The following is a 27,352-nucleotide window of genomic DNA, read 5'->3' on the forward strand; positions in this document are numbered from 1 at the left end:
AAGCCTGTTTTAAGACATGTTCACCATGACAGCAATTTATAGCATTTAGATAACTGCAAGTTTCTGCAATTTTCAATGAGAGCACCAGCAACATCAATTATGTCAATGAAATAATGTTTATAAACTGTGTGATAAGGCATCCTCCAATGACAGTGCAGGCAATGCAATTTGTCTTGGAGATGAGCATCAGCGATTAAAATTACTGTCAGTGTGAACACAGGTATATGGAAAAGAGCTACTAGGCTGTTTTCTGTGTGCATAAAAAAGGATAAAGCAAGAAATTAAAAACACCCACCCAACACTCCCTCCACCATCTTCTGCTGCTTTACGCAACAATTAAACTAGTATTTAAACCCCACAGCTAAAGTTAGGGGCACAGCTCTTTGGACCCAGATAAAGCCTTATTCCTTCACTCAAAAACAATTGTGATTCGCATTTTCCTCACGTGCAGGAATTAGCTAAACCCTGGGTGAGAGAAACCGGCCCAAGCATAAGCACTAACGTCATATTCACTGCAAACCCAACACACGCCAGTTCAGGGCCGACTCTTACCCCTCTTTTCACAGCTCGGAAGGATGGGATCTTAGATTTTGCATTTCTCATTTCAGAAAGATGGTTAGCTATCCGCTCTGTAGGGAATTTAGGAGGCTGGAAATGGCCAGAGGGAAAACTCAGGAGGGAAGGGGGAGGAATGGATGGGGGAAGCTGGGACAACAAAGATTTAAGGTGAACTAAAAACCAAACACAAACAAATGAACATGCAAAACAATAAATCGCTCGTCTAGCTAGTTAAATGGCTGAATGAACGAAGTCCAGCTTGTTAAATGTTGCTCAGAAGCAAGTTTTAACTTGCATTACATCATGCAAATTAAGGCTTTTCAAAAACAAGAACTACTTTCAAAGGAAAGGAAAAACATGAAGTCATGCTCGTAAAAAGATATAGAAAGGTCAGGAAGTTTGCAGGTACTGACAGAATAGGTTTGAAAGCAGAAGTTAAAGTTTTACCCAGCCATATAATCCTTTACTGTTCACACAAGCCAAAGCAGAGAGCGTGTACGTCACACGGTCTCTTAATTTATCACCTATTCTAAGCAAATGAGCCTTAAAATGGAACATAAAGTTGCTCAGCAATGAAAAATGTTTGTGAAACTCACCTTCGGTTTCTTCCCAAAAAGCCAGAGTTTGTTTTTGGCCCTGCCAACAGTGTGTTTGGGATCCGGTTTGCCTCCTTCCGTTTTGGGGGTCCCAATGGTGCCATCTGATCCTGTTCGTTGGATGTTCTGACTGAAGTCCTCAAAGGGAAAATCACCCGGGGGTTCAAACCCAGACTTGAATGACTCCACTACAATCCCAGAATCCTGTGGGACAACAACAATGCTTAACCTTTATATAGAGCCAAATACAAGAATCATATACTACCATTCAAAAGTTTAGTATGTACTTTTTGTTTTTTTGTTTTTAAAGAAATTAAGCTTTTATTCAGCAACAACACATTAAAAAGCTCAAAAGCAATGGGGAAGACATTTATATTGTTAGAAATGATTACTATTTCAAAAAACACTGTTCTTTTAAACTTTCTATTCATCAAATAATCCTATAAAAAGGATCACAAATCTGTTTTCATTCTTTTAAGGACTGAACCAGTGACCTTATGCTTACCAGCGCCCTACTAATATGTTACACCATCAGTAGCAGTAATATATTGCATGGTGGGAAAAGACATCGCAACATTGCAAATCTTGGACAAAAAAAAAGACTTTAACATTGAAGAATAATACATACTACCACTCTTATCTAATATTATGTGAAGGAAGGAACAGTGAGTACTATAGTGTTGGTAAACTGTGAAATAAGGCATGAGGCAGGATGGTTAACTGGTCTGGGATGACTGTGTGTTTGTTCAGGGTGTGGTACGATTACAAAAGAGCTCTGGCTTCAAGTCACCCGTTTAACAGCCTCTACGAGCCTCTCTTGACCTCAGCATTCGAGCAGAGGGCATTAGGAAATCCCAAAACAACGCAAGCAGCTCATAAATAAAAGCGTAAACAGCATCAGGTCATAATCAGAGCTAATTAGTTTGTCGCTGGGCAGGGCAAGTATCGACCAATGCATTCAGGAAAGCGAAGGGAAAAGAGGAAAAAACAAGGGTGACAGGATATTGTAGGCAGTGTTGGGGAAAGTTACTTTTAAAAGTAATAGATTACAATATTGAGTTACTCTTTAAAAAAGTAACTAATTGCGTTACTTAGTCTTACGCTTAGAAAAAATGGACTGTGTAAGTAAGTTCAGATCACTCTACATGGTTAACAGCTTTTAATGCACAATCACTGTTCTAGATCGACTTAACTGTATTACTGTGCAAGTATTATACAGGCACATAAATGTGCATAAATACAGACAATGCACTGCCTGTTTCAGAGCTAAGCGCAAAATATTCACTGACGCTAAAACCGGCAATGCATTTGCCAGCAACCCACCATAATAAAAGCTTGCCGATTTTTTTTGTTGAAAAAATTATACTTAAAAAAATAAAAAATAAATAAAATATTTTAAAATATTATTTGTAAAAAGTATTTTAAAATGTATTAAATAATTCTATTTTTATTTAATACTCATTTTTTATTTTAAAATATAACAGTGTTATAATCACACTTTATTTGTTATTTTATTATTATTTTAAAAATTAACTAAATAAAGTGCAATAATACTATTATTACTATTATCATTGTTTCACTGAGTCACTGTTTCCACAAAAATACTAAGCATACTAAAATGATTTCTGAATGATCATGTGACACTGAAGACTGGAGTAATGCTGAAAATTCAGCTTTATCATAATAGGGACAATTTAAATTGGAAATAATTTCAAACAGAAAACAGGTATTTTATATACTAACATTTCACCTCATTACTATTTTTACTAGATCAAATAATTAAGCCTGGCTGTGCATAACAAAAAAAAATAATAATGTACAGACGCCAAATCTTTGAACAGCAGGTGTACATACAAGCCCAGGATAAAAAGAGAAAGAAAGAGAAAGAAAGAGAGGGAGACTAAAACAGGGTAAGATACAAAATGTAATCAGTGGTTGCGGCGCCACACGCGACCTTTTCATAAGCATCAGCGCTGGCGACAGCACTAAGAAAATTAGCAACTTATGTTTCTCTCATCCTCCCTTGCTCCCAATCATCCACTCCCTCGCTTCCTCCCGCCCACTCGCTGTCTCTGATAATCCCTTTTTTCTATCAAGAAGTGGACCGCAGCTACCATGGAGATCACGGGTACAAAATGACCTCAGGGAGAATTATGGTACATTTACTTAAATTCATAATGGAGCGTAATAAGTTACTTGAGGCAACATGGATGAAAGCAAGTTATCAAAGCAAGTTAGATGTCACTACTACACCACCTGGTTCTAAAATGTATCCTCCTCCATTTATGGCAATTCAAGTTTTTTTTTTTTTTTTGGGAAGCAACATAAACACACCACTGTTCAGAAGTTCAGTAAGATTTTTTAAGAGGTTTTTGAAAAAAAAAGTCCCCATGTTCACCATGACTGCACTAATTTGATCAGTAATAATCTGATGTATTATTACAATTTTAAGTAATTGTTTTCTAATTTAATATATTTTAAAATAGAATTTATTTTTGTTTTTTAACAGCAGTGTATTTATTGACAATATGTAATTTGGGAATTTAAAGATGTTTTACCAATACACAATTATTTTTTGTAGGGCACTTTACTTCTTTGCAGAGCATTTCAGCACTTACCCTACGCTCGTCCACATTTTTAGCGGCAGTCACCATGCCCTCCAAGCATTTTGAGACAATGGGAATGACTCTTCGTTCCACCTCAGCAAAGCTCCGGTACATCTCTCCAAGCTTGACTGTCCGCCGTTCATCCATGTCTTGCAGATTCTACAAGCACAAAAACACAGAGGTTTAACTACATACACAAAACGAAATTAAACGAGGTGCTTTCCCCGATGCAATTTATTACAGTGTTATTGTTAACTGAAATGATAAAAATAGTTCATTTTAACTGAAATAAAATAAAATAAAATAAAATAAAAAATAATAAAAAATAATTAGATGAAAAGTTTAACTTAAAAGAAAGGTTACCTAACTGGAATAAAATAAGTTGAAGTACTAAAATGACTAAAACTGAAAAATAAATAAGCTAAAAAGTAATCTTAAAAATAAAATAAAATTAAATAATTAGATGAAGCTCAACTTAATAAAAAATGTATAAAAAAATAATGTAATAATGTAAAAAAAAAAAAAAAAAAAAAAAAAAGCTAAAAAGAAATCTTAAAAATAAAATAAAATAAAATAAAATAAAATAAAATAAAATAAAATAAAATAAAATAAAATAAAATAAAAATAACTAGAAATAAAGTTTAACTTAAAAAAAAGACATGTTACCCTTTCAACTACCTGGAATAAATTGGTTAAAGACCTAAAATGACTAAAAATGAAAAATAAATTCAAGCTACATAGAAATATAAAAAAATATAATAATATAAAATATAAAATAAAATAAAATAAGGTTACCTTAAAAAAAAAATAACTCGAATAAAATAAGTACTAAAAATTACTAAAACAGAAAAATAAATCCAAGCTTAAAATAAAATAAAATAAAAATAATTAGACGAAAAGTTTAACTTAAAAAAAAGAAGTGTTACCCTGTCAAATAATTGGAATAAAATAAGCTCTGAAGTACTAAAACTAAACCTAAAAAAAAAAAAAAAAAGCTAAAAAGAAATATTTTAAAATAAATAATGAAATAAAAGATGGAAACAGAAAAAAATTCCAAGCAAATAGAAATATTAAAATAAAATAAAATAAAATGCATCAACAATTAATAAAACCTCAAATTAATCCAATTCAAAATACATTAATAAGTACTTTAACAGTATATAAATAATACTAAAATAACAAGTTTGTTAAATTATTTAGTAAGTATAGTCTTTAAAAGCTTACTAAAAAATGAACTGAAATATCAGAAACTAAAATCAGGTCATATATCATCACCTTGAATATTTGAGGGATGGCTGCATTGAAATGTTTCCACTGTTCAGAGTTGAAATTTTGCAACTGGGCTGCATACTCGTTCTTGCTCTCCTCCGCCATGTGTTGTCTCAGATACAGCTGGGACTTTGCCTAAGACAGAGTGAATGGTCATCTGTATTACTAATACTTCAGGAACACAGCTCAGGCTTTAGGACTTCCAGTTTTAGGCCAAAAACTGCATTCAAGCGCTGTTTTACAACATTTTTTCAAATGGTTCAGACAACATTCATTCAAGAAGTCTTGTAGAGCATATCAGGATCACACAAACTACCTTTTCCACCTCTGATTTTGTGGCGTTGATGTCGTTGTCTAGCCTTTCATAGATGAGCTGTGATTTCTCGGCCTCTTTGCATTCCCGTTCAAACTTCTTTTTACTCTGTAAAATCCATAAGGAAGGAGACATGTTGGTATGTCAAAACACATATGATGCATTTCCTACAACACTACGTGAGCATTAACAGCCTTCCTGCGTAAAATACAGTCATACAAATTGTCATGTTTTGATCAAGTAGCAACATAAATACAGATAAACGTACAAACAAACATCCAAAACAGTACAGAGAGTGAGAGCGATAATGAAATTTGGGTAACGGCTTCCAAAGCATCTGTGTTTCATTTCGTGACAGTGCAAGAACGAGGAATACCTATGTTATTACGACATGGTCATTCTCAATGCCAGATTCAGCTGTTGCTGGCCTTTAGCTGCAGCAACTATAAAGCTGCAAAAATACTTCAGCCGTACAGTCTGTGAGACGCACTGACAGGCAGGAAATGTACAGGATGCAGGAATGCAGCGCAGGGTATGAATTTGAGAGAGAGGGGGAATGGAAAGAGAAAGCTTGATAACATGAATGCGGTGCAGGAAGGTTTCCAGTTGTGCACTGCCAACGGTCTTTGTCGCTTTCTTCTGTTTTATACTTGCACATAAACACACACCAATATATCTGGATCTCAGGTCACAGCTGGAGGAAAGGTTGTAAATCGGTCACTTGCACTCAGCCATTGATACAACAGTGCAACCAGCAGATTTACAATCCATCTCAAACAGGGCTGATGGCATTTCAAAATTTCTGTGGTTACCAAAACCAGTAAAATGTCACGTTTCTCAAATTCAGTTTCCAAAACATAGCAAAAAATAATATAGTACTGAATATTAAATCAAAGGTATCAAAGGAAAAAAAAAAATCAAAGGGAGATTCCTCCCTTTCTTTAAAAACCTCTTTATACAAAATTCTCTCTGAATATTACTCTTCAGATCTTGGTCTGTGAATTGAAGTTTTATTATGTTTGTTAATTGTTCTTTTTTTTTTTTTTTTTTTTTTAACCTTGGGTTTTGAAAAGGCATTTTAAAAGGCAACATATTATTAATATTATATTATTCTATCATCATTTATATTACTATTTTTAGTGCTGTCCAATTGCAATTATTCACATCCAATTTCTTTTTTTTTAAATCTATCATATAAATATAATTTATAATATAAATCTACTAAAATACACTGCCGTTCAAAAGTTTGGGGTCAGTAAGATTTGAAATGTCTTTTTAAAAAAGACTTTTCTGCTCATCAAGGCCACATTTATTTGATTAAAAATACAGAATAAGCTGCAATATTGTGAAATTGTATTGCAATTTAAAATAGTTGTTTTCCATTTTATTATATTTTAAAATAAAATTTATTCCTGTGATGCAAAGCTGAATTTTTAGCATTATTATTCCAGTCTTCAGTGTCACATGATCCTTCAGAAATCATTCTAATATGCGGATTTATTATAAATGTTGTGCTGCTTAATAAATTTAAAAACAAAAATTATTTATATATTTATTTATTTATTTATTTATATAGATTTTAAGGATCCTTGATGAATAAAACATGAAATAAACAGAGTTTCTTAAAAATATAATTTTTTTCAACTATTTTGGACTATATTTTATAACTATTTTGGATGTGAGTAATCGCAATTGATTTGACAGCACTATTATTTTTGATATTATTATTAAGTATTTAAATTATGGAAACACTGCTTCAAGATTTTAATTGGTTATAAAAAATGATATTAATAAAGTAAGCAGTCACTGATAAAATAAAGGAAAAAAAGAAACAAAATACAATCAATAGGGGGAAGTATAAGCATAAAAAAATGTAACCAAAATTTTGTTATTACTATTTTGTCCTGCCTGTTTCAGACATAACTGACTGATTTTTTTGTAAACCAAAGTACCAAGTTCTGATTTTAACATCTCAAAATGACTCACATTGTCCATGTGTTTCCAGCACTGGTCTAGATACTGTTGGGCCTTTCGTCCCTCCTGGAGATGCTGTTAATCAGACAACACAAAACAATATTTAAAATACAACTTCTTGTATTGAACTTCACCAGTACGTGCAGGTGTCACAAGTGCATGTATTCGACAACACTCACGTGTTTCCTCTCTGCCTTCAGGTCCTGTGAGTACCTCATCAGCTCCCCATACACTTTGTGCCCCATCTCCTCGGCAACGACCTCTCGCTGACCTGCGTAGTCATTCAACTCATTCAGTATGGAGTAGAATGACAGACAGGATGTGAACCTGCAGGAAGAAAATATTCAACAATGAAGAAAATGATCTGTTTACATCTTATTTTATTTATTTTTAGTGCCATATCAGCATCAATGGATATTTTTATGGCAAAATCAAAGTCACTGCAATAAAACTATACAGGATCTTTCAATTTGACATTTGCTAAAGATATCCTTTTGATATCCATAGCAGAGTAAAGAATGAGTAACAACACAGTGATAATCTCAAAATGAGTTGTGTATTACCATTATTAACACTTAGAAATATTACACTTCTTCTTATCTAATTTTAGGACTTCTGAACATCTTGCATCTGAACTAAAGGTTTACAATCTAATATGAGACATTTTCTAGGAGATGTCTATGCCCTCATAAAAAATTAAGTGCATTTATCACCAGTCACATGCAGCTTCTCCTCAAGTTGCCGTCATGGCCCCTGGGGGCTGGCAGAGTGTAGCCTATCTGTATGTTGATATTGACTAAAGGCCAGTCTGTAAGGCATGACCAGCTCGCTATATTAAAACCCCCCTTCACAAACACACACACACAAAGCTGTTCGTCTCTCCTTTTTAGGCATGTGTGTTTATTGGGAGGGCTGGATGGAGATTTTTTCCAAAGCAAATGTCCCCCACCTCCAGGGTTGAGTTCTAATCGGCGGGTTGTCGGTACACTACATGAGGAATGTCCTGGGACAAAAACACATGCTGGGAGAAATTATGCCTATCTAATGGAATTCATTACGGGATATGGGAGGTTTCTGGAGCTGACACCCAGTATATACTCCCCCGTTTCCGATTTCAACTTAAATCTACAGCCAACAGGGAAGAAACATGCTGCTTAGGACAGCAACTGCAGCCAAAATATACAATAAAATAATATCATGAGTTCAACTTTTAAACTTTAAAGAATTGTCATTTATTTGTTATCGCCGTTCGAAAGTTTGGGATCATTAAAACTAGTCTCTTATGCTCATCAAGGCTGCATTTATTTGATCAAAAATACTAGGAAAAACAACAACAACAACAACAACAACAACAGTAATATTGCTAAATGTTCTTACAATATAAAATAATGGTTTCTATTTTAATATACTATAAATTATAATTTACTCCTGTGATGCAAGCTGAATTTTCATCAGCCATTATTTCAGTTTTAAATGTCACATGATCCTTCAGAAATCACTCCAATACGCTGATTGTGCTGCCTAACATTTTTTGGAACCTGTGATACTTTTTTCAGGATTCTTGATGAATAAAAAGTTAAAAAGAACAGCATTTATTTAAAATTAGGGCTGTCAACGATTAATCGCGATTAATCGCATACAAAATAAAAGTTTAAGTTTGCCTAATATATGTGTGTGCGCTGTGTGTAATTATTATGTATATATAAATACACACAAATTAATGTGTATATATATGAGAAATATGTTATTAATATACAAAATGATTTTATTTATATATAATATAAATTATATAAAAATTATAATAAATACATATGCTTTAAATATTTCTTAAATATATATGTGAATGTGTTTGTATTTATATATACATAATAATTATACACAGTACACACACATATATTAGGCAAACTCAAACTTTTATTTTGTATGCAATTAATCGCGATTAATCGTTGACAGCCCTATTTAAAATATAAATCTTTTCTAACAATATAAGTCTTTGCTATCAACTTTTGTTTCATTTTAACACATCCTTGCTAAATAACAATGTTAATTTCTTTCAAAAAAGAAAGAAAAAAAAATGTACTGGCCCTAAACCTTTGAACGGTAGTGTATATTGTTATAAAAGATTTCTGCTTTAAATAAATGCTGTTTTTTGTTTTTTTGTTTTTTATAAAAAAAAATCAGCATATTAGAATGATTTCTAAAGGATCATGTGACACTGAAGACTGGAGTAATGATGCTGAAAATTCAGCTTTGATCACAGGAATAAATTACATTTTAAAATATATTCAAATAGAAAGCAGCTGTTTTAAATATTTTTTAAATATTTCACAATATTACATTATTTCAGTATTTTTGATTAAATAAAAGCAGCTTTGACTTTTTTTTTAATTTTCTGTTTTTTTTTTTAACAGCATTTGTTTAATATAGAGATGTTTTTATTAGTTTTCAAAATAATAAAATTACAATTAATTTAATAAATTACAATATTCACAATATAATTTTTTTCTGTATTTTTTAACAAACAAACGCAGCCATTAATGAGCACAAAAAAAAAGCACAAAAACAAAAAACAAACTTCAAAAATAGAAATGTTTTTATTACTTTTCGATATACTATCCATGAGGAAACAGACTGCAGAGTGATGTGAGACACAAACTAGTCTACCTATATAGGAAATGAGTTTCTGTAGACAATGGTCATTATACTGTTTGAATATTTGACCAAAATATTGGTCAAATATTCTTTTTGTTATCATCCATTAATGTGTAAATAGCTGTGAAAATATACACTAGGGAGTCTTTGTGGCATGCCAGAATATGTGAAAAGAACCAAAAATATGCAATTTATCTCACCTGGGCTCATCATCTTTGGAGCGCTTTGGGCAATATTTCTTAACCAGACTCCTGTAGGGCAATAAAAAGAAATATTCAAAACACACAGAGACACACAAAACAGCTCATGTTATGAATAGATCAAACAAAACTACTCATTAGGGGGTATAATATCCCTTAACATCAAAACTAAAGTTATTCATACAGCCATGAAGACAGAAAGGAGTCTGTCTACAGTGTGTTTACTTTGTGCATCCGAGAATTAAAGTAGGCCATGGTAAACAGGCAAAAAAAGTGATGGTATGCTAATCTGTCTTCCTTCTTCCCTCATCCCACGCAGTATAAACTCAAGGGAAGGAACGCTGAAACAAATCTTATGTGGGAGCTCTTGAGAGAAGCTGTACTGCTGTGCTTAGGCATGTTGCTGTCTTCAGGGGTGGGGGATGGTGTGGGGGGTCTGTCGAGTGTGCTTGGGGAGTGGGATGGCCCTTCTAACCAACCCAGACCCCCATCGAGCCACATTAATGATGTTCGGCACTTCCTTTATGATAGCTTCCTCAAATCGACTTCATGAAATAGATCAAACAAAAACTCACTTCCCCTCTCCTGTTGTCTGGTTATGATTAGTACACTCATAACCAAAGTATCTCAGCATCTATTTTTGACTTGGACGAATTATATTATGGAAACTATACACAATAAATATATTTTACTGGAAATAAAAAAAAATTACAAATAATTAAGATGACATGACTTTTTAAATAAAATAATGGTTATTATAACAGATTTACTGTCTTCAAACAAAGTGAAAATTGAGTGAATAAAAATGCATTAATATTGTTAGTTCGTGTTTTTTGTGTATTTTTTGTATTTTTATATATATATATATTTTTAAAGTATAGTCTCTTCTGCTCACCAAGTCTGCATTTATTTGATCAAAAAAACAGCAAAACCAGTAAAATTTAGAAATATTTTTACTATTTAAAAAAACTGTTTTCTGTTTCAATATATTTTAAAATTTTATTTATTCTTTTGATTTTAAAGCTGAAATTTTAGCGTTGTTACTCGTGTCACATGATCCTTCAGAAATCATTCTAATATTCTGATTTGCTGCTCAAAAAACATTTATTATTATTATTATTATTATTATTATTATTATTACTACTACTATGATTATGTTGAAAATAGAAATGTTGAATAGAAAGCATTTATCTGAAATAGAAATCTTTTGTAACATTATAAATGTCTATTATCACTTTGGATCAATTTAAAGCATCCTTGCTAAATAAAATTATTAAGATCTACAATTTCTGTACCTTGAACAGCAAATCAGCATATCAGAATGATTTCTGAAGGATCATGTGACACTGAACACTAGAGTAATGATGCTTTGATCACAGGAATATATTACATTTAAAAAAATATATTCAAACAGAAAGCTGTTATTTTAAATAGTAAAAATATTTCACAAAATCACTGCTTTTGCTGTATTTTAGATCAAATAAATGCAGGCTTGGAGAGGAGAAGAGACTTATTTAAAATCAAATTGAGAATTTCTTCAAAAACTTTTGACTGGTAGTGTGTGTATGTGTATGTGTATGTGTATGTGTATGTGTATGTGTGTGTATATATATACAGGGGTTGGACAATGAAACCGAAACACTGGCCAATATAGTGTTGGAGGTTTCATGGCTATATTTATGCAGCCTGGTGGCCAGTCGCACATTCCACCAATAAGAGCAGAGTGTGAAGGTTGACTTTGTGCACCCAATAGCTCAAACATTGTACCCTGAAGGTGGTGCCGTGTATTAGGATGATAATGCACCAATACACACAGCAAGACTGGTGACAAGAGTGATTTGATGAACATGAAAGTAAAGTTAAACATCTCCCATGGCCTGCACAGTCACCAGATCTGAATATTATTGAGCCACTTTGGGGTGTTTTGGAGGAGCGAGTCAGGAAATGTTTTCATACACCAACATCACATAGTGACCTGGCCACTGTTCTGCGAAAGGAATGGCTCAAAATCCTTCTGGCTACTGTGCAGGACTTGTATTTGTCATTCCCAAGATGAAATAATGCTGTATTGGCTGCAAAAGGAGGCCAAACGGCATACTAATTGTGGTCTAAACCCAGGTGTTTCAGTTTCACTGTCCAACCCCTGTATATATATATATTTTTTATTTTTTTTTTTTTTTTTTTATTCATATATATATATATATATATATGTGTATGTATGTATGTATGTATGTATGTATGTATGTATGTATATGTTATTTGCTACCCTGTTGAAAAAAAAATGCCGAAATACATGATTAATTAAAATAAATGATATTCAAATTAAACAAGGGTAACGTGGTTCGGCTCCATTCACCCCTCACTATGAAAACCCTTGAGAGAGAAACCAGTCTGGGTGTTGCTATGTGTGATGGGCCGTGTCTCAAAGGGGGGTTTAGAGAGCAGTGTGGGACCTGTCAGGTAGAATGAATGTGGTACTACACTAGAACCTTCAATGAGATTTGAGAGGGGGGAAGAAGAGCGACTCTATAACCGTATCCAGGCAACAGCAGAATGTCCACAGGGACAGAGACATCCCAAGAGAAGAGAGAAGAGGTAAGGAGAGGAGGCCACAGCTGCAGTCATTGCGTGTCCTTTGGCGAATTCACGGCGTGCGTCTCATTCTCAGTTTGATCTCATATCAAATCTTACAACTTAGAGCCTGCAGGGATTTTTGACCCCTGAATTGTCTCTCACCCCTCAGGCTGAATTGCAAGGCAAAACCCAATATTACCACATAAGGGAATGATGCAGGGAGGAAGAAAAAAAAAAAAAAAAAAAAAAAAAAAAAATCAATAACATGGGTCAAACCAGATGTGCTCGTTAGGACAATTAAAACCCTATTATAAAACAGACTGTTCTGCTATGAAAACTAATTGGATTAGCCACATTTAAAACAGCCAACATATGCAGACCTAAGATGGCACAGTTTAATATTATAATATTATTAATATTAATATTACTTAATATTATGCACAAAGATGACTATTTTGTTATTATCCAGCAATGTTTATTTACTGAAAAATGGCGTCTTTACAATAATTCAATGCACACTACTCGGCTTTCAACAGCAAAAATATTTATTTATTAATGTATTTAGTAGTGTGTTATTTTAATAGCAATAATATCACAGATGAAGGGTTAGATATTGTTAACAGAGTGTTCAAAGGTCCCACGTTTTTTTATTAGGTGACCTTAACTACTATTTACTTACATCAAAAATAAGTACACCAGTCAAAAGTTTTTGAACAGTAAGATTTTTTTAAGTTTTTTTTAAAGAACATGCATTTATTTGATCCAAAGTACAGCAAAAGCAGTAATACTGTGAAACGTGTACTTTTTAAAATAACTTATCTATTTTACTAATTTATAGAAACTAGTACTTTTATTTATCAAGGATGCTTTAAATACATCAAAATTGCTGATAAAGACATTTATAATGTTACAAAATTTCTATTTCAGATAAATGCTGTTCTTCTGAACTTTCTATTCATCAAAGAAACCTGTAAAAATTATATTCAGCTGTTTTCAACATAATAATAAAAAATGTGTTTTAAGCAGCAAATCAGAATATTAGAATAATTTCTGAAGGATCATGTGACTGGAGTAATGATGCTAAAAATTCAGCTTTGAAATCACAGGAATAAATTACATTTTAAAATATATTCAAATAGAAAACTGTTATTTTAAATAGTATAAATATTTCAAAATTATAGTGCTTTTGCTAGACTTCGGATCAAAAATGCAGACTTGGTGAGCAGAAGAGACTTTTTTTTTAAAAACATTGAATGTGAATGCATTGAATGCTTGAATGTGAATCAGTGCTGCAGTATCACTCACTCGAAATCATTGATTTTTTATTAACCCACTTATTTCATGTTATCAGAGTGATAAAACCCCTCGCTGACATCAGATGAGTCAATCTACGGAAGTTGCTGTAGTTGCTTACCGTAGCTGCTTTGCATAGGCCTGCTCGATCTCCAGACGCTCCTTGACGAACTTTGCATAGCGCTCTAGGAAGTCGATGCCCCACTGCGTGTGTTTGTCGAGATTCTCGAACTGATCCTGATCAAGGAAGAGAGCAGAAAACAGAAAGAGGTCCAGTTAGAGGGAGTCTGATCTGTTACTGGGCTGCTGGTGCCAGACAGGAAACATGAATATGGAAGGAGTTGTTTGAAGAATATTAAACATTTGCAGGGTGAGTGCAGAATATAAATCAATGCTGAATAACCATTCACATTGCAAACAATTACGTTTTCATTGCTTTGAACACATTTTCAAGAGAAGAATCACTCCTCCTTTTAAGGGATGTTTAAAGGCAAGGAATCACTTTGGCAAATTCAATTCTCCTAGGCAGTTATTTATCTGGCTATAAAACCGTATGCAGGGTTGTAAATGTACATACCAGCCTGCTTTACAAAATCTCACTGCTTTTATCTGTTATTCCAGACATGCTGAGAATAATTCCACCTTCTTCATCCAGCCAGCTTGGATGAAGAATCGAGCGAGCTGAAAATTGCATCTCAAGACTGTTACATCATATTCCTCACCACCAACCCGACAACATAAGACATGGTGGATCCAAACAGTCCATCTGGGTTCTGAGCGACAAACAACCTTACGGAGGAGTAAGTGACATCTACAGCATTACATTCAAGGACTATTTATGGTAAAACCTTGGATGTAGCCAGACTGAGAGCGAGAACACCTAACATGGCTATACACACACACACAATCTGTTTATTTATTTTTGTATTTTTGCCCACTGCAGTTAAAGTGTGGAGCCCTGTGAGGTCTCAGACAGCAGACCTGTCTTTATGAACTGGATGTGAATGCAGCAACAGTCTGACAAGGATTTCTGATGATGATGATGATGATGATGATGATGATCTCTGAGAAGTAAAGACTGAAAGAGACAGACAAACAAGCTGTGTGTTAGCCTGAGGCAGAGCCAGTCTGTTCACGGAGGGCACAAGACAGTCTATCCACTGTTCAACAGGAGACAAGAGAGACATAGTAATGCAGCTTCAAAGGCTTTGTCGTAAGCCAAAACAACTTATTTGTTTCCTAACAAAGTGCAGTATCAATTTGTATTAATTTATTGCAATTTTCCCTAACATGGTGACTAGTCAACATTTGTCAAACATCATGACCATCCAGTTTTAAGGTACATTACATGGGACCGATCATGTCCACAGTCCAGCCTACAGTTAAAGGGGACCTATTATGTAAAAATAACTTTTTATAAGGTGTTTGAACACAGTTGTGTGGCCGCAGTTTGAGAAAACAACCAGCTTATAATGGTAAAAAAAAAAAAAAAAAACTTAGAACCCCAATAAATCATAAACAGTCTATCTTAACACGCAATTCCAGATTCTCCCTACGTACACGTCATTATAAGGAGAAATCCCCGCCCATTTGTGACGATCTCTGCCCTATTAGCATAAACACAGCCCTGAGTGAGAAGCAGCAGTCCGCCATTACTGTTTTCTGCTGTAGCTGCCGGAGATATACAATGTCAGCACCAAAGGGGCATTACAAGTGTTGTGTTTTGGGATGCACCAACAACCATAGGAGTCTCCATAGTAGGGTTGTGCAAAAAACAAACAAACATGCGATTATCATGTGCATTTCATCAGTAATGCCAGTTTTGTAATTAGTTGTAAATCTCCATCACGTGCTGTCAGATTGAGCAGCATTTACTACACAGAGCCATAGTTCACAGACAAGCTATATCAAGTTCATTATCGTAGGCGATACGTATCCGATGATGAACGCGATATTGCAAAGCTTGCCAGTAAACTACGGCTCCATCTGATCTCAAATTCATCTTAAATTTATGACTAATCATAAACCAGCATTACTGACAAAGACCCGACATCTGATTTTTGCACAGCCCTACTCCACAGACTCCATCTGAGCCCCTGAGAACATTGGTTAAATTTAATTTCAAAAGGAATCTGAAAAGATGGGTTGGAAGCACTTGCTCTTCATTTTAAGTTTTCATGAGGACAGAATTTTTGTTAGAAAAAGAGCCGAGAAATACCATGCAAGTGTCTCAGAGCCGGCAAAAGCTATGAAAAGATTGATACTTTGTCTCACAGAGTACGACATAGCCTGCAGAAGTGACATGTCAAGTCAAGTCAAGTGATATTTATATAGCGCTTTTAACAATACAGATTGTGACAAAGCGGCTTTACAGTATTAAATAGGAAATAGTGCGTCAATAACGCAAAAGGACAACAGTAAACTCAATTTTTTTTTAGTTAAATGCAGTTCATCATTGAATTCAGTGATGTCATTATCCAGTTCAGTTCAGTTCAAATAGTCATAGACATGCACAATCACCACTAGAATTGCCTACTGTAGCCAAAGCACAAACTCATTTAACCTCTACCACGGCCCATACTCTGGATAATCCAAAAGCATCCAAAATGTTCTGGTGTTGCTAGAGGAGGAGTACACTTGCTCATTTTCATTTAAAGGGACAAACACAAAAAAGTGTTTTGGCTCATACCCTAGAAGTGGCAATTTTAACAAGCTATTTAAAAAAAAATATTCGTCAGGTACTTTGAGCTAAAACCTCACATACACACTTTGGGGACATCAGAGACTTATTTGACATCTTGTAAAAAGGAGCATAATAGGTTCTCTTGAAAAATAGCTAGTAGGATTTGAACCTACAACCTTTGTATGCCAGGAGAGAAGTGGAGAGAGCTTTGTTCTGGAGTTCTGGCACTGACTCTGTGAGACAGACTGAGATTAGAGGCAGTCAGCGTACTTCCTCCACTGGAGAACAATGAACAAACGTCTTTAAAGCACCTCATGGAGAATAGAGCACAGATTACGAGCTCATTTAATCAGCCTCACCCTAAAGACTTCTGATGAGCATCATCAGGAACAGAATACACGACTGATGAGAAACACAGTGAAACCTTGGGTGAACCCAGCAAAAGATCCCTGACTATTATGTGGTGTTACACCAATAATGTACACAACAGGATGGGAATTGCACATTAACATATTGACCACAACAAAATTAAAGGGATAGTTCACCCAAAAATGAAAATTCTGTCATTAATTACTCACCCTCATGTTGTTCCAAACCCGTAAGACCTTTGTTCATCTTCAGAACACAAATAAAGATATTTTTGATTAAATCTGAGAGCTTTCTGACCCTGCATAGACGTCAACGCAACTACCACGTTCAAGGCCCAGAAAGGTAGTAGGACATTGTTAAAAAAGTACATGAAACATCAGTGGTTCAACCGTAATGTTGTGAAGCTACGAGAATACCTTTTTGTGCACAAGGAAAATGAAAATATTTCAAACTTATTCAACAATTTCTTCTTTTCTGTGTCAGTCTTAGATACACGTTCACAAGAGTACCATGACGTACGCTACAACAACTTAAATCTACAGTTGTAAATACTACAGGTGAATTCAGACAATGCAGCATTATGTACACATACACAAACACACATGCATTTATATATATATATATATATATATAAAAATGCTAAATTTAATATGATCAACAATCATAGGACATAAAACATATTGTCCAGCTGTAACACTCAACCATCAACCTAACACTTCAATACTTTAGCCAAGCCTGTAGAACACACTGGGGCTCATCTGTTCAGTGGCCTGTATTTTGAGCTGACTTGATGTTTTCGTTATACTGACAGCATCTTATTTAGCTAATGAGTGCACAAATCCAAGAATTAAAGAAAGAGAGAGAAAGAAAGAGAAAGAAAGAGAGAGAGGGCGATGAAGAGCAATTAAGATAAAACTGGAATCTCATGCTCTGTTTGCACACAGGACCAGTAGTTAATGATTACTCTGGGCTATAACTCTCATGACAGACATTAGGCAGGATCCTGCCCACCTTTAACACAGAGCGAGCAATTCAACGACAGCACCTGACAGTCAAATCACATCAGGTGGGAGGTTTAAATCCAAATTATCTTCCTAAAACTGATGAGTGTTGCATAAACTCAACGCAGACATGTGTGGGTGATTCTCCAGGCCTGGAGGGAGTATTACACACAGTCCTGCCAGTTCAATACCGGTCGCTGCTGAAATCGAGGAAATCACCTTAGCAGCACGCTGATGCTTCACTCAAGTGGAAAAACAGCATCCCCCCCACCATCTGCCAGACTTTAAGTGTCATTTAACACACACACGCAGACACGGCAGTTAAGGTAAAAATACTGAGATCACTCATATCCACATACACATACTACAGACATTTTCCAAATTAACTAGTCTGTGGGTTGAAGTACTAGACGACTAACTAGCTTTTAGGGTCATCTGGACATTAAGCACCAGCATCCAAAATTAAAGTTTTTGTTTACATAATATTTGTGTATATTTATTATGTATAAATAAATACACACATACATTATATATTTTGAAAGTATTTACATGTATATATTTATATTCATATAATTAGTATTATAAATATTTTAAAATATAAACAGTTTGTTAAGTATATACATGCATGTGCATGTATTTATTTATACATAATAAATATACACAGTACACACACATATATTATGTATTATTTTGGATCTGATTAATTGCGATTAATCGTTAAACAGCCTTAGTAAATTGGGAAATTTTTGCTATTGAAATGACTGGGAAAAATGTCCTGATTATCCCAAATTATCCAATACCAAAATTAGTAGTTGGCTACAATAGAACGTCATTATTTCATACCAATTTTAAATATACTGCAAATGTTCATATGCTATTAAACAATCCTTTTAGAAAGTTTACTAAATATCAATATGAACTAATTAAATTAAAAAAATGTAAGAGTAACACTTACGTGTTTCTATACTTTAAATCTATACTTTAAAAGTGATTATACTTGAACTTTTGCCATTATTTGTTATTAAAGTACTATCAATACTAGCACACATACATCGTCCAATAAGTTTCTCTATGCATACTAATGCCCTAAATACTTTGAAAGAGACAGGAAAACTCCCAGCTCCAAACTCTTAACGTTAACCATTAATATTCACCATAAATCTGGTCTATGGTCAGCGGAAAAAGGGACATCTATTGACATAGGAATAAATCATTTTACAACAAGTGAACCTTAAACCAATAAACACAATGTTGTTCCCGATCAGCATGGAGGGGGCTGGTTCCTGGAGTGGGTATGGACTAAAGTGAAACATAACAACTGAAATGTCCTGGAGTAACACTAACGAGTTTAACACAGAGGGAAGATCTGGCTAAGAAACATATATATTATGTATTATATATATTATGTATTATATATACATACATATACACATACATATATATATATATATATATATATATATATATATATATATATATATATATATATATATATATTTATTAGAAACACAGAAAAAAAAACTAGGGCTGCTCCGATCTGCTTTTTTTGCCTCCATTACCGATTCCGACACCTGGGTTACGATATCGGCTGATACTGATACCGATCCAATACCATTGAAGGTTTTTTTCTTTTTTTTTTCCTTTAAATAAAAGTAGAATTTATATATCTCTGTGCGTGGAACTAATAATCATTCCTTCACAATCTACTACACACAGACTACATTATAAAAAAAAATAATAATAATAAATATGAAAAAAATATATGAATATTCATAATCTATTACAAAAATATATTAAAATATGTTAGTGGACAATTCAGCAGCAAAAGTTATTCTAGAAAAATCAGTGCACAGTATATTTAGAAATCCAAACATTTTGTGAAGGAAAAAAAAAAAAAAAAAAAAAAAACTTTTTTGGAGAACAAATAAAAGTGTTGCACTAAATCTGGTAAAATATTACACATTGAGATTTGTATCATTATAAAATCCAGTTATGAGAAACAATGTATATATATATATATGAATACAAAATTAGAATACATTTCATTTAAATGTATAGCATATTTTTTAATAAGGCACGCAGTGCAACCGGTGTGCGGAATGATGCGCTTGAAGCAACACAGAGTCACAAAATGCAACGCTTTGCATTGAAAGGTTCAAAACACAGAGAAAAGAGAAATTGACGCATAGTTTATTATATCTGTGCAACAGCTTATTGAGCCTTTCTTTTAACAGTTTTAAATTTCAGTTACTGTGTGCGTTAAAAAATATCAATAGTCTTTTCTACTCTCAAGTTTTATTCTCATAGACACCCAGGAGCAAGTAACGTGATTTAGAAAAAACATTAAACTCCGGCATGATAAAGTCCTTTTATGCGAAATCACAGACATGTATCCACAAATCAAGCATAATAATGGGAACACAGAATGATCAAGCTGACTTTCGTAACCGAACGCGACCAGGGTTTGAAGGCTGAATGAATGACTGACTGCCACAGCGGAGAGAAGAGTTTGTGTGAACTTTAATGTAAGGACTTAAATATTCATACGTACCTCACATTAAGCTATCGTATGGCTTCAGAAGACTTGGAATATAGTGCACGAAAACGTTATTGTGCTTTATAATGCTTTTATACAGCTTAACGGTAACAGAATAATACGCACAATATCGGATTTGGATCGACCCTCTTTGACCCGATATGAATATCGGATCGGCACATCCCTAGAAAAACAGTAATACTGTGATTACTGTATTACTGTGATTTAAAATAGTGGTGTAATTATTCCTGTGATGCAAAGCTGAATTTTCAGCATTCAGTGTCTTCAGTGTCACAAGATGCTTCAGAAATCATTTTAATACGCAGATTTATTATCAATGTTGGAAACAGTTGTGCTGCACAATTTATTTATTTATTTTATATATTTTTGGAACCTCTGATACTTTTTCAGGATTCTTTTTCTTTTTCTGTTAAAAAGGACAGCATTTATTAAGTTAAGTTATTAAGTTTGGTGGTTAAATTGATAAAAAGTGATAGTAAAGACTTACTCACAAATGTATAATAAATACATTCATAAATGCATATATACATATTCTATTCAGAGGGTTTTGAACTACACACTGGCAGATTGGCCAACCAGCAGGTTCTCTCGAAATACACACAAAACACACCTATGACATCCAACAAACAGCTTGATCCATGGTTCTTGGTGGCATGTGTTCTTTGACTGGCCCGTATGCATCGATGATTATATGAAGATGGTGGTCTGTCAGCTTGTTGTGAGGGTCTGTTCTTTTGGCTGGAGTGATTACACAAGCTCATGACTATGGATGCTAAATTAAAATCTTTCACACGTCTTTGTTCACACTCAAAACCCAGCCTGTTCATATATTACACAGTGTAAAGGAAACAAAGGCAGTAGCCAAGGGCTGGCATAATACATCCAATTCTCTGGCTGGTGCCCGGTTACCGATAGTGCCAGAGTTAGGTGAGCATGCTCAGTTTCTATCCTTACGTCACCCTCTGCTCGAAGCGTTCATGAATAATTAATGGCATGGTTCACGAAGGCTCCACCTCCAGAGGCTGACTGGCAACTGCAGTTGCTAAGAGACAAAAAGAGGTGGGCCAATCTCAGCTTACAGAAACCTGATAGAAATTGTAAAGTTAAGTCTCAAGGGAAGGAAACGTCCCAGACCCCCCGCAGAAGCGAAGATGCCTGGATTTTCTTCTGATGTGCATCACATGAGAATGTTCTGAGAGAAAAGAGAGGGGGCACTTATTCAGCAAAAGCTTAAATATATCTTGTCGTGCTTGCAAAAGCAGATTGGATTTTCCTCCAATGACTCAAGATGAGCACTCTAATGCAAGGTGATTCCAGCAGCGCTCCTTTAACATTTTTCCAGACATTCTCATCTCACGATTCCTGTCTCACCGCTAGTTATTTTGTGTTTCTTTCCATCTCTCTCAGCGGAGCCCGTTTGTTTTTGTTATGATGATCTTCATCAAGAATTTCTGTGAATAATATCTGCATGTATAATTCCAAGGCTCTTTAATATGCAGAACTACTTTCATCTACTGTGTGAAAATACTGATAAATTTATGCTTATATGGATCATTGAGCAACTATACAAAAGCAAAATATGTTTCTACACTGCTCGACATTTGGGATCAGCAAGATTTTTAATGTTTTAAAAGGCTGCATTTATTTGATCAAAAACACAGACCAAAAAAAAAAAAACAGTAATATTGCAAAGTATTATTGCATTTTAAAACACTGTTTTTTATTTTAATGTACATTAAAATATAATTTATTCCTGCGATGTATCATTACTCCAGTCTTCAGTGTCACATGATCATTCAGAAATCATTCTAATATGCTGATTTATTATCACTGTTGGAAACAGTTATGATGCTTCATATTTTTTTTGAACCTGTGATACTTTTCAGGATTTTTTTTTTTAAATAAAAAGTTTAAAAGAACAGCATTTATTCAAAATAGAAATCTTCTCTAACAATTTAAGTCTTTACTACCATTTTATCATCATCAATTATAATTTTAAAAATATTAAAAAGAAAGAAAACCAATTTACTGACCCCAACGTTTTGAACAGTATTGCATATATATATATATATATATATATATATATATATATATATATATATATATTTTTTTTTTTTTTTTTTTTTTTTTAAGATTTTATTTTAAATATATGCTGTTCTTTTTAACCTTTTATTCATTAAGGAATTCTGAAAATATCAGTATCACAAGTTCAAAAAAAAAAAAAAAAGTGGAATCAAAACTGTTTCCAACACTGATAATAAATCAGCATTTTTATGGATCATGTGACAATAAAAGACTAGTGTAATGATGCTGAAAATTGAGCTTTGCATCACAGAAATAAATTCTATTTTAAAGTATATTAAAATAGAAAACCATAATTTTAAATTCCAATAATATTATTTCACAATATTACTGCTTTTTCTGTATTTCTGATCAATTAAACACAGCCTTGATGTGCAGAAGCCAGACGTGTTTCTTTAAAAAAACATTACAAATCTTACTGATCCCAAAACTTTTAAACGGCAGTGTATATAACAGGAGGTGGGCATATGGTTGGCTATTTTAATAAAAACATTACGAAAAATATTATTTGAAACAACATGATCTTTGAAACAATCATGCACAACAAGACCAAGAACATACCAAGAAAGTTAAGTCAACAAAATGACCTTAAGCAAATGTCCAGTTAGACTGAACATTACAATGAGAAGAGAACAGAAAACATGGAACAGAAAAACTCAAAATGAGTCAAAAGTGTCGAGCTGTTTATGTGAAAACCAGAACTGTCCGAATTCACAGCGAGATTATCTGTGAATCTAGACAGACTGAAGACTGTGAGGAACAAACTAACAACTAGTTAGAGATGAGATAATAGTACCACTTGGGGGTTAAAGCAAAACAACACTACAAGACAACATTTCCAATTAGGATGCAGTCCACGGCACACTAAAAGCACTAAACACGTTAAAAGAACTAAATGAGTTTGGGAAACTACTTGGCTCAACAGCCAATTTTCCCCCCCTAGATATTAAGTTATTCACGTAATTGTTCAAATAACAAGTTTTCAGTGAGAAACAGCTCACTTGCCTGATCTGCTCTTTTCCATTTCTAAAGTCTGCACTATTCCTAATACAAACCTCAGACTGCATGCAAAGCACAAAGGTTTTAGAAACTCCCAGAATAGAACAAAATGTTTCTGAAAAATCACAGACAACACAACAAAAACAAAAATCTGGGGGTCTTAAAGGACAATGGGCGTCTCAGGAGAGGCATCTCCTAGAAGGCAAACATCCTGTGCTCAAATAATGACAGGAAGTGAGGTCAGTACGTGAACAATAACATGAAAATCTCACAGAGTTCCAGCATGGTTGAATCAAAAGAACAATCAGAGAGCCATACATGTGCTCTGATACTCTGATCATGCTAATGGACGTCTTGCATACAGCTGCGGTTGAGGACTTAAAGGGATTTATAGATGCAAAGTGTTCCTTGATGGCGCTTTGATATTACTGTTAGATCTTCCCATGTATGCCTGGAATATTCAAACAGAAAGATAAAAATCAAAGCTACACAAGGACATGCAAAACACACACACACAGAACAAATCCACGACCTGTTGGGGGGGTGGGGAAAGGCAGAAATGTCACTCTGTCTATATTACTTGAATCACAGAGTACAAGCCTCAGGCACTGTTTAATATCCTCCCAATATATCCGAAATCTAGCAAACAGACCCCCAAAAGATCTACTGTACTCCATCTTAATATCATGAATAACACATGGAATACAAAAGTGACAAGCATTTCCTTTGGGGGTTTACTAACTTAGAACATAAGACAATATTACTGTTCTTATAGTTATTATTAATTCTATATAATTAAAATAAACAGAATATAAATAAAAATATTAAGGCCTGTTCACACCAAGAACGGTAATTATAAAGATATCTATATTAGCGTCCACACCATCGGTCGATATGTGCATCTGTATATTTTAAGTGCACGTCTGTCTGCCGATTTAAATTCTTGAGCTTTTGATAGCAGAATTGAAAGTGATTTCATCCTGAAAGTGATTCCAATTATAGCATTTCTCTATGCTCTTTTAATTATAGCTGTGGTCTGAGCTATTGTACTTAGTAATACAATTAGAGACACATTATTGCATTTTTCCCTACACTTCATATTTGCATGTTTAAAACAAATATTTAAATATTTAAATCTTATAAAATTATTTCTGCATTTGAAATGTTGCAGTGTAAATGCATTTATAGAGAATATCTGTAACTTAGTCCAGACTGGGGGAATTGTAATGTTTAATAAATTATTTTTTTTTTTTTTTTTTTTTTCAGATAGATTTTTGTTTGTACATGCTTTCAATTATAATCCTTAAAAAAAAATCTGAATCAGCAAAAAAATAGTAGCAGGTCACACACACTAGGGATGGGTGAAATGGGCTTAAAAATTTATCACGATAATTTCTGGTATTTATTGCGATAACAATATCAATGACGATAATTCAGGAAAATACTGTTTCATTAGAGAAAAGAATTATCTTTCCTATTTTTACCCAAAATAGGGTGTACTGAGTAGACACGTAATGTAATGATAACTGGAATGTGAATGAAATTTTTGTACTTTCTGTACTGGAAGCTCCTAACATTAACATGAATTCCTTGTGTGTGAAAGCTCTTTCTGATTCGGAAGCCAGAGGGCGCTCTTGTGCAGAAACTCCACATATGCTTTATAGCAGAAGTAATAGTACTGACGAAGCTTCAGGAATCTCTAATCCAGTGATCGCTAGCTAAATAAAACCCAGATAGAGAAATATTAACTGAGCAAACGTGAAGACAATAAACATACTACTACTACAATACATGGTTTGTCTGTGTTCTTCAAGCAATCTCGGGTATTTTTCTAAGGATAAAGCATATTTATAATGTAATGCTAATCGACATAGCCTTTATAATACTATAAAACAGTATGATTTCAGCCTCATTCTGTGGCATGAAACCACAGCTGACCGCAAAAGGTTATTTAACACTTGACTATGTTATGAAGTTAATTTGGAGAAAATTAAATATGTCAATAAATAATATCTTTGTTGGACAACAGGTTTGTAAACAGGCTCAAACACATGCAAAACTGCATCGCACACTTGCTACTACACTCAAAAAAAATGATTCTTTAAACCTACTTAATTCAATTATGGACAGTGGTTCCACACAACCAAATTGTTTTTGATGAACATGAATGGAATTTTTTGAATCTATGCAAACTCTTTGTGTTGTGACAACACAGCTGAATGAGGAAGAATTTATGTGAAATAGTAATGTCCAACCAACTCAATTTATTCACTTCCTTGTAACTAAAACCAGTTAAGTTTAGTGAACATGTTTTGGTTTATTAAAAACTGGCCAAATGTGTTTCACTTTATCAACATAAGGAGGTTTGTTTCAGACAACTCATTTAAATTATGGACAATTTATGCATTTAGATAATCATAACCAACCCTGTGAAACTTCAGCAGTCAAAAGGAAAAAAAAAAACAAAAAACTACAATGCAATAGTAAAGAATTAGTTTAGGTTCATGTAAAGCATAAGTAAACACCACTATTACTCAGAGACACACAGACATCAAGTACCAGCATATGAATCTCAACAATGGTGACAATCAACAAAATGCTTCATGCTGCAATGCATGCTGGGTAACAACATAGTAAAAACTCCCATCATGCACTGCAGTATGAATAATTATTGTCACCATTGTTGAGGATCATATGATAAGTGTTCATGTCTAAAATCCTGAGCAAAATCCTCTTTTTTTCAAAATTGAAGCTTTATGGTGGTGATTGTTTAATAGGACCTTTTTTCAGCAAAATGCCCATCAATAAACCGAAGAGAAAGATCACTTTATAATGTTCACACAAATGAGCTATAAGCAGAAAGTGTAAAACAATCTGTTGCTTCAAACATTCGATTCAGCAATACACAAATGTTTGTTGTGAAACAAAATTACAATTGCTTAGAAGCAAAATTATTGTAAGTTATGAAAAGGGTCAAGAGACAAACTAAAGCAAACCTTGACCACAATTATGGTGGCATTATGGGTTTTTTTTTAATTATTATTATTACAATTAAGCCAGTCTGCTTAGTAATGAGTGAAGCTGGTGATGCTGTTTGTGTTGTTTAATCAGATTTTGAGAGAGATTTAATGTCTTTTATTTCAGTTGATTTCATCTGTGTCTGAAGTCAGTTGTAGTTCTTGTGTTTCTCGTTTCTTCAGTGATTCTGCTTGTTCATCACTAATGCTCAATCACCTTTTAATTGATCACTTAATTATCTAATTTTTTTGAACGGCAAAATTAAACCGTTTACATTAGTTTAACGATTGATAATTAAGTAAAATGGAAACTTAAACAGTTTAAATTAATAGAGCACAATACAATAGTGTTTTGGCGGAAAAAGAAACATACTTGTGTTGTTTTAACAATAAATACCTGGGTAAAACGAACAGTGGCACAAAACCATTTTTTTGAGTGTAGTACAGTTAACGTTATTCAAGGCTCAGACCGATTTTGTGGCACTGCACAGTTTTGACCAAACTCCTCATTTAGGGATATACTCGCTTCACATCCGCCTTCAGCATGTCACTCCGCACTGTCGCACACAGAAATATGTCAACAACTAGACTTTATCGTTATTATCGCAG

General features: G+C 33.8%; 1 protein-coding gene across 3 annotated transcripts in view; it reads right to left on the reverse strand.

The window, feature by feature from the left end:
• fnbp1l (formin binding protein 1-like) overlaps positions 1 to 27,352 on the reverse strand; it is a 62,520-nt gene that overhangs the window by 10,766 nt on the left and 24,402 nt on the right. For 2 of the 3 annotated variants that reach the window (XM_051118231.1, XM_051118230.1), the window contains exons 2-9: positions 14,157 to 14,272; positions 10,169 to 10,219; positions 7,496 to 7,643; positions 7,329 to 7,391; positions 5,346 to 5,450; positions 5,036 to 5,164; positions 3,773 to 3,919; positions 1,155 to 1,358 (exon numbers count right to left, since the gene is read on the reverse strand). In XM_051118231.1, coding sequence (XP_050974188.1) covers positions 1,155 to 1,358; positions 3,773 to 3,919; positions 5,036 to 5,164; positions 5,346 to 5,450; positions 7,329 to 7,391; positions 7,496 to 7,643; positions 10,169 to 10,219; positions 14,157 to 14,272 — 963 coding nt within the window. Of the gene's footprint in view, positions 1 to 552; positions 706 to 1,154; positions 1,359 to 3,772; positions 3,920 to 5,035; positions 5,165 to 5,345; positions 5,451 to 7,328; positions 7,392 to 7,495; positions 7,644 to 10,168; positions 10,220 to 14,156; positions 14,273 to 27,352 lie in introns of all 3 variants that reach the window. The other variant, XM_051118232.1, reaches the window with a different exon arrangement.

The sequence above is a fragment of the Labeo rohita genome, chromosome 8 (assembly GCF_022985175.1).
Source record: "Labeo rohita strain BAU-BD-2019 chromosome 8, IGBB_LRoh.1.0, whole genome shotgun sequence".
Lineage (NCBI taxonomy): Eukaryota > Metazoa > Chordata > Actinopteri > Cypriniformes > Cyprinidae > Labeo > Labeo rohita.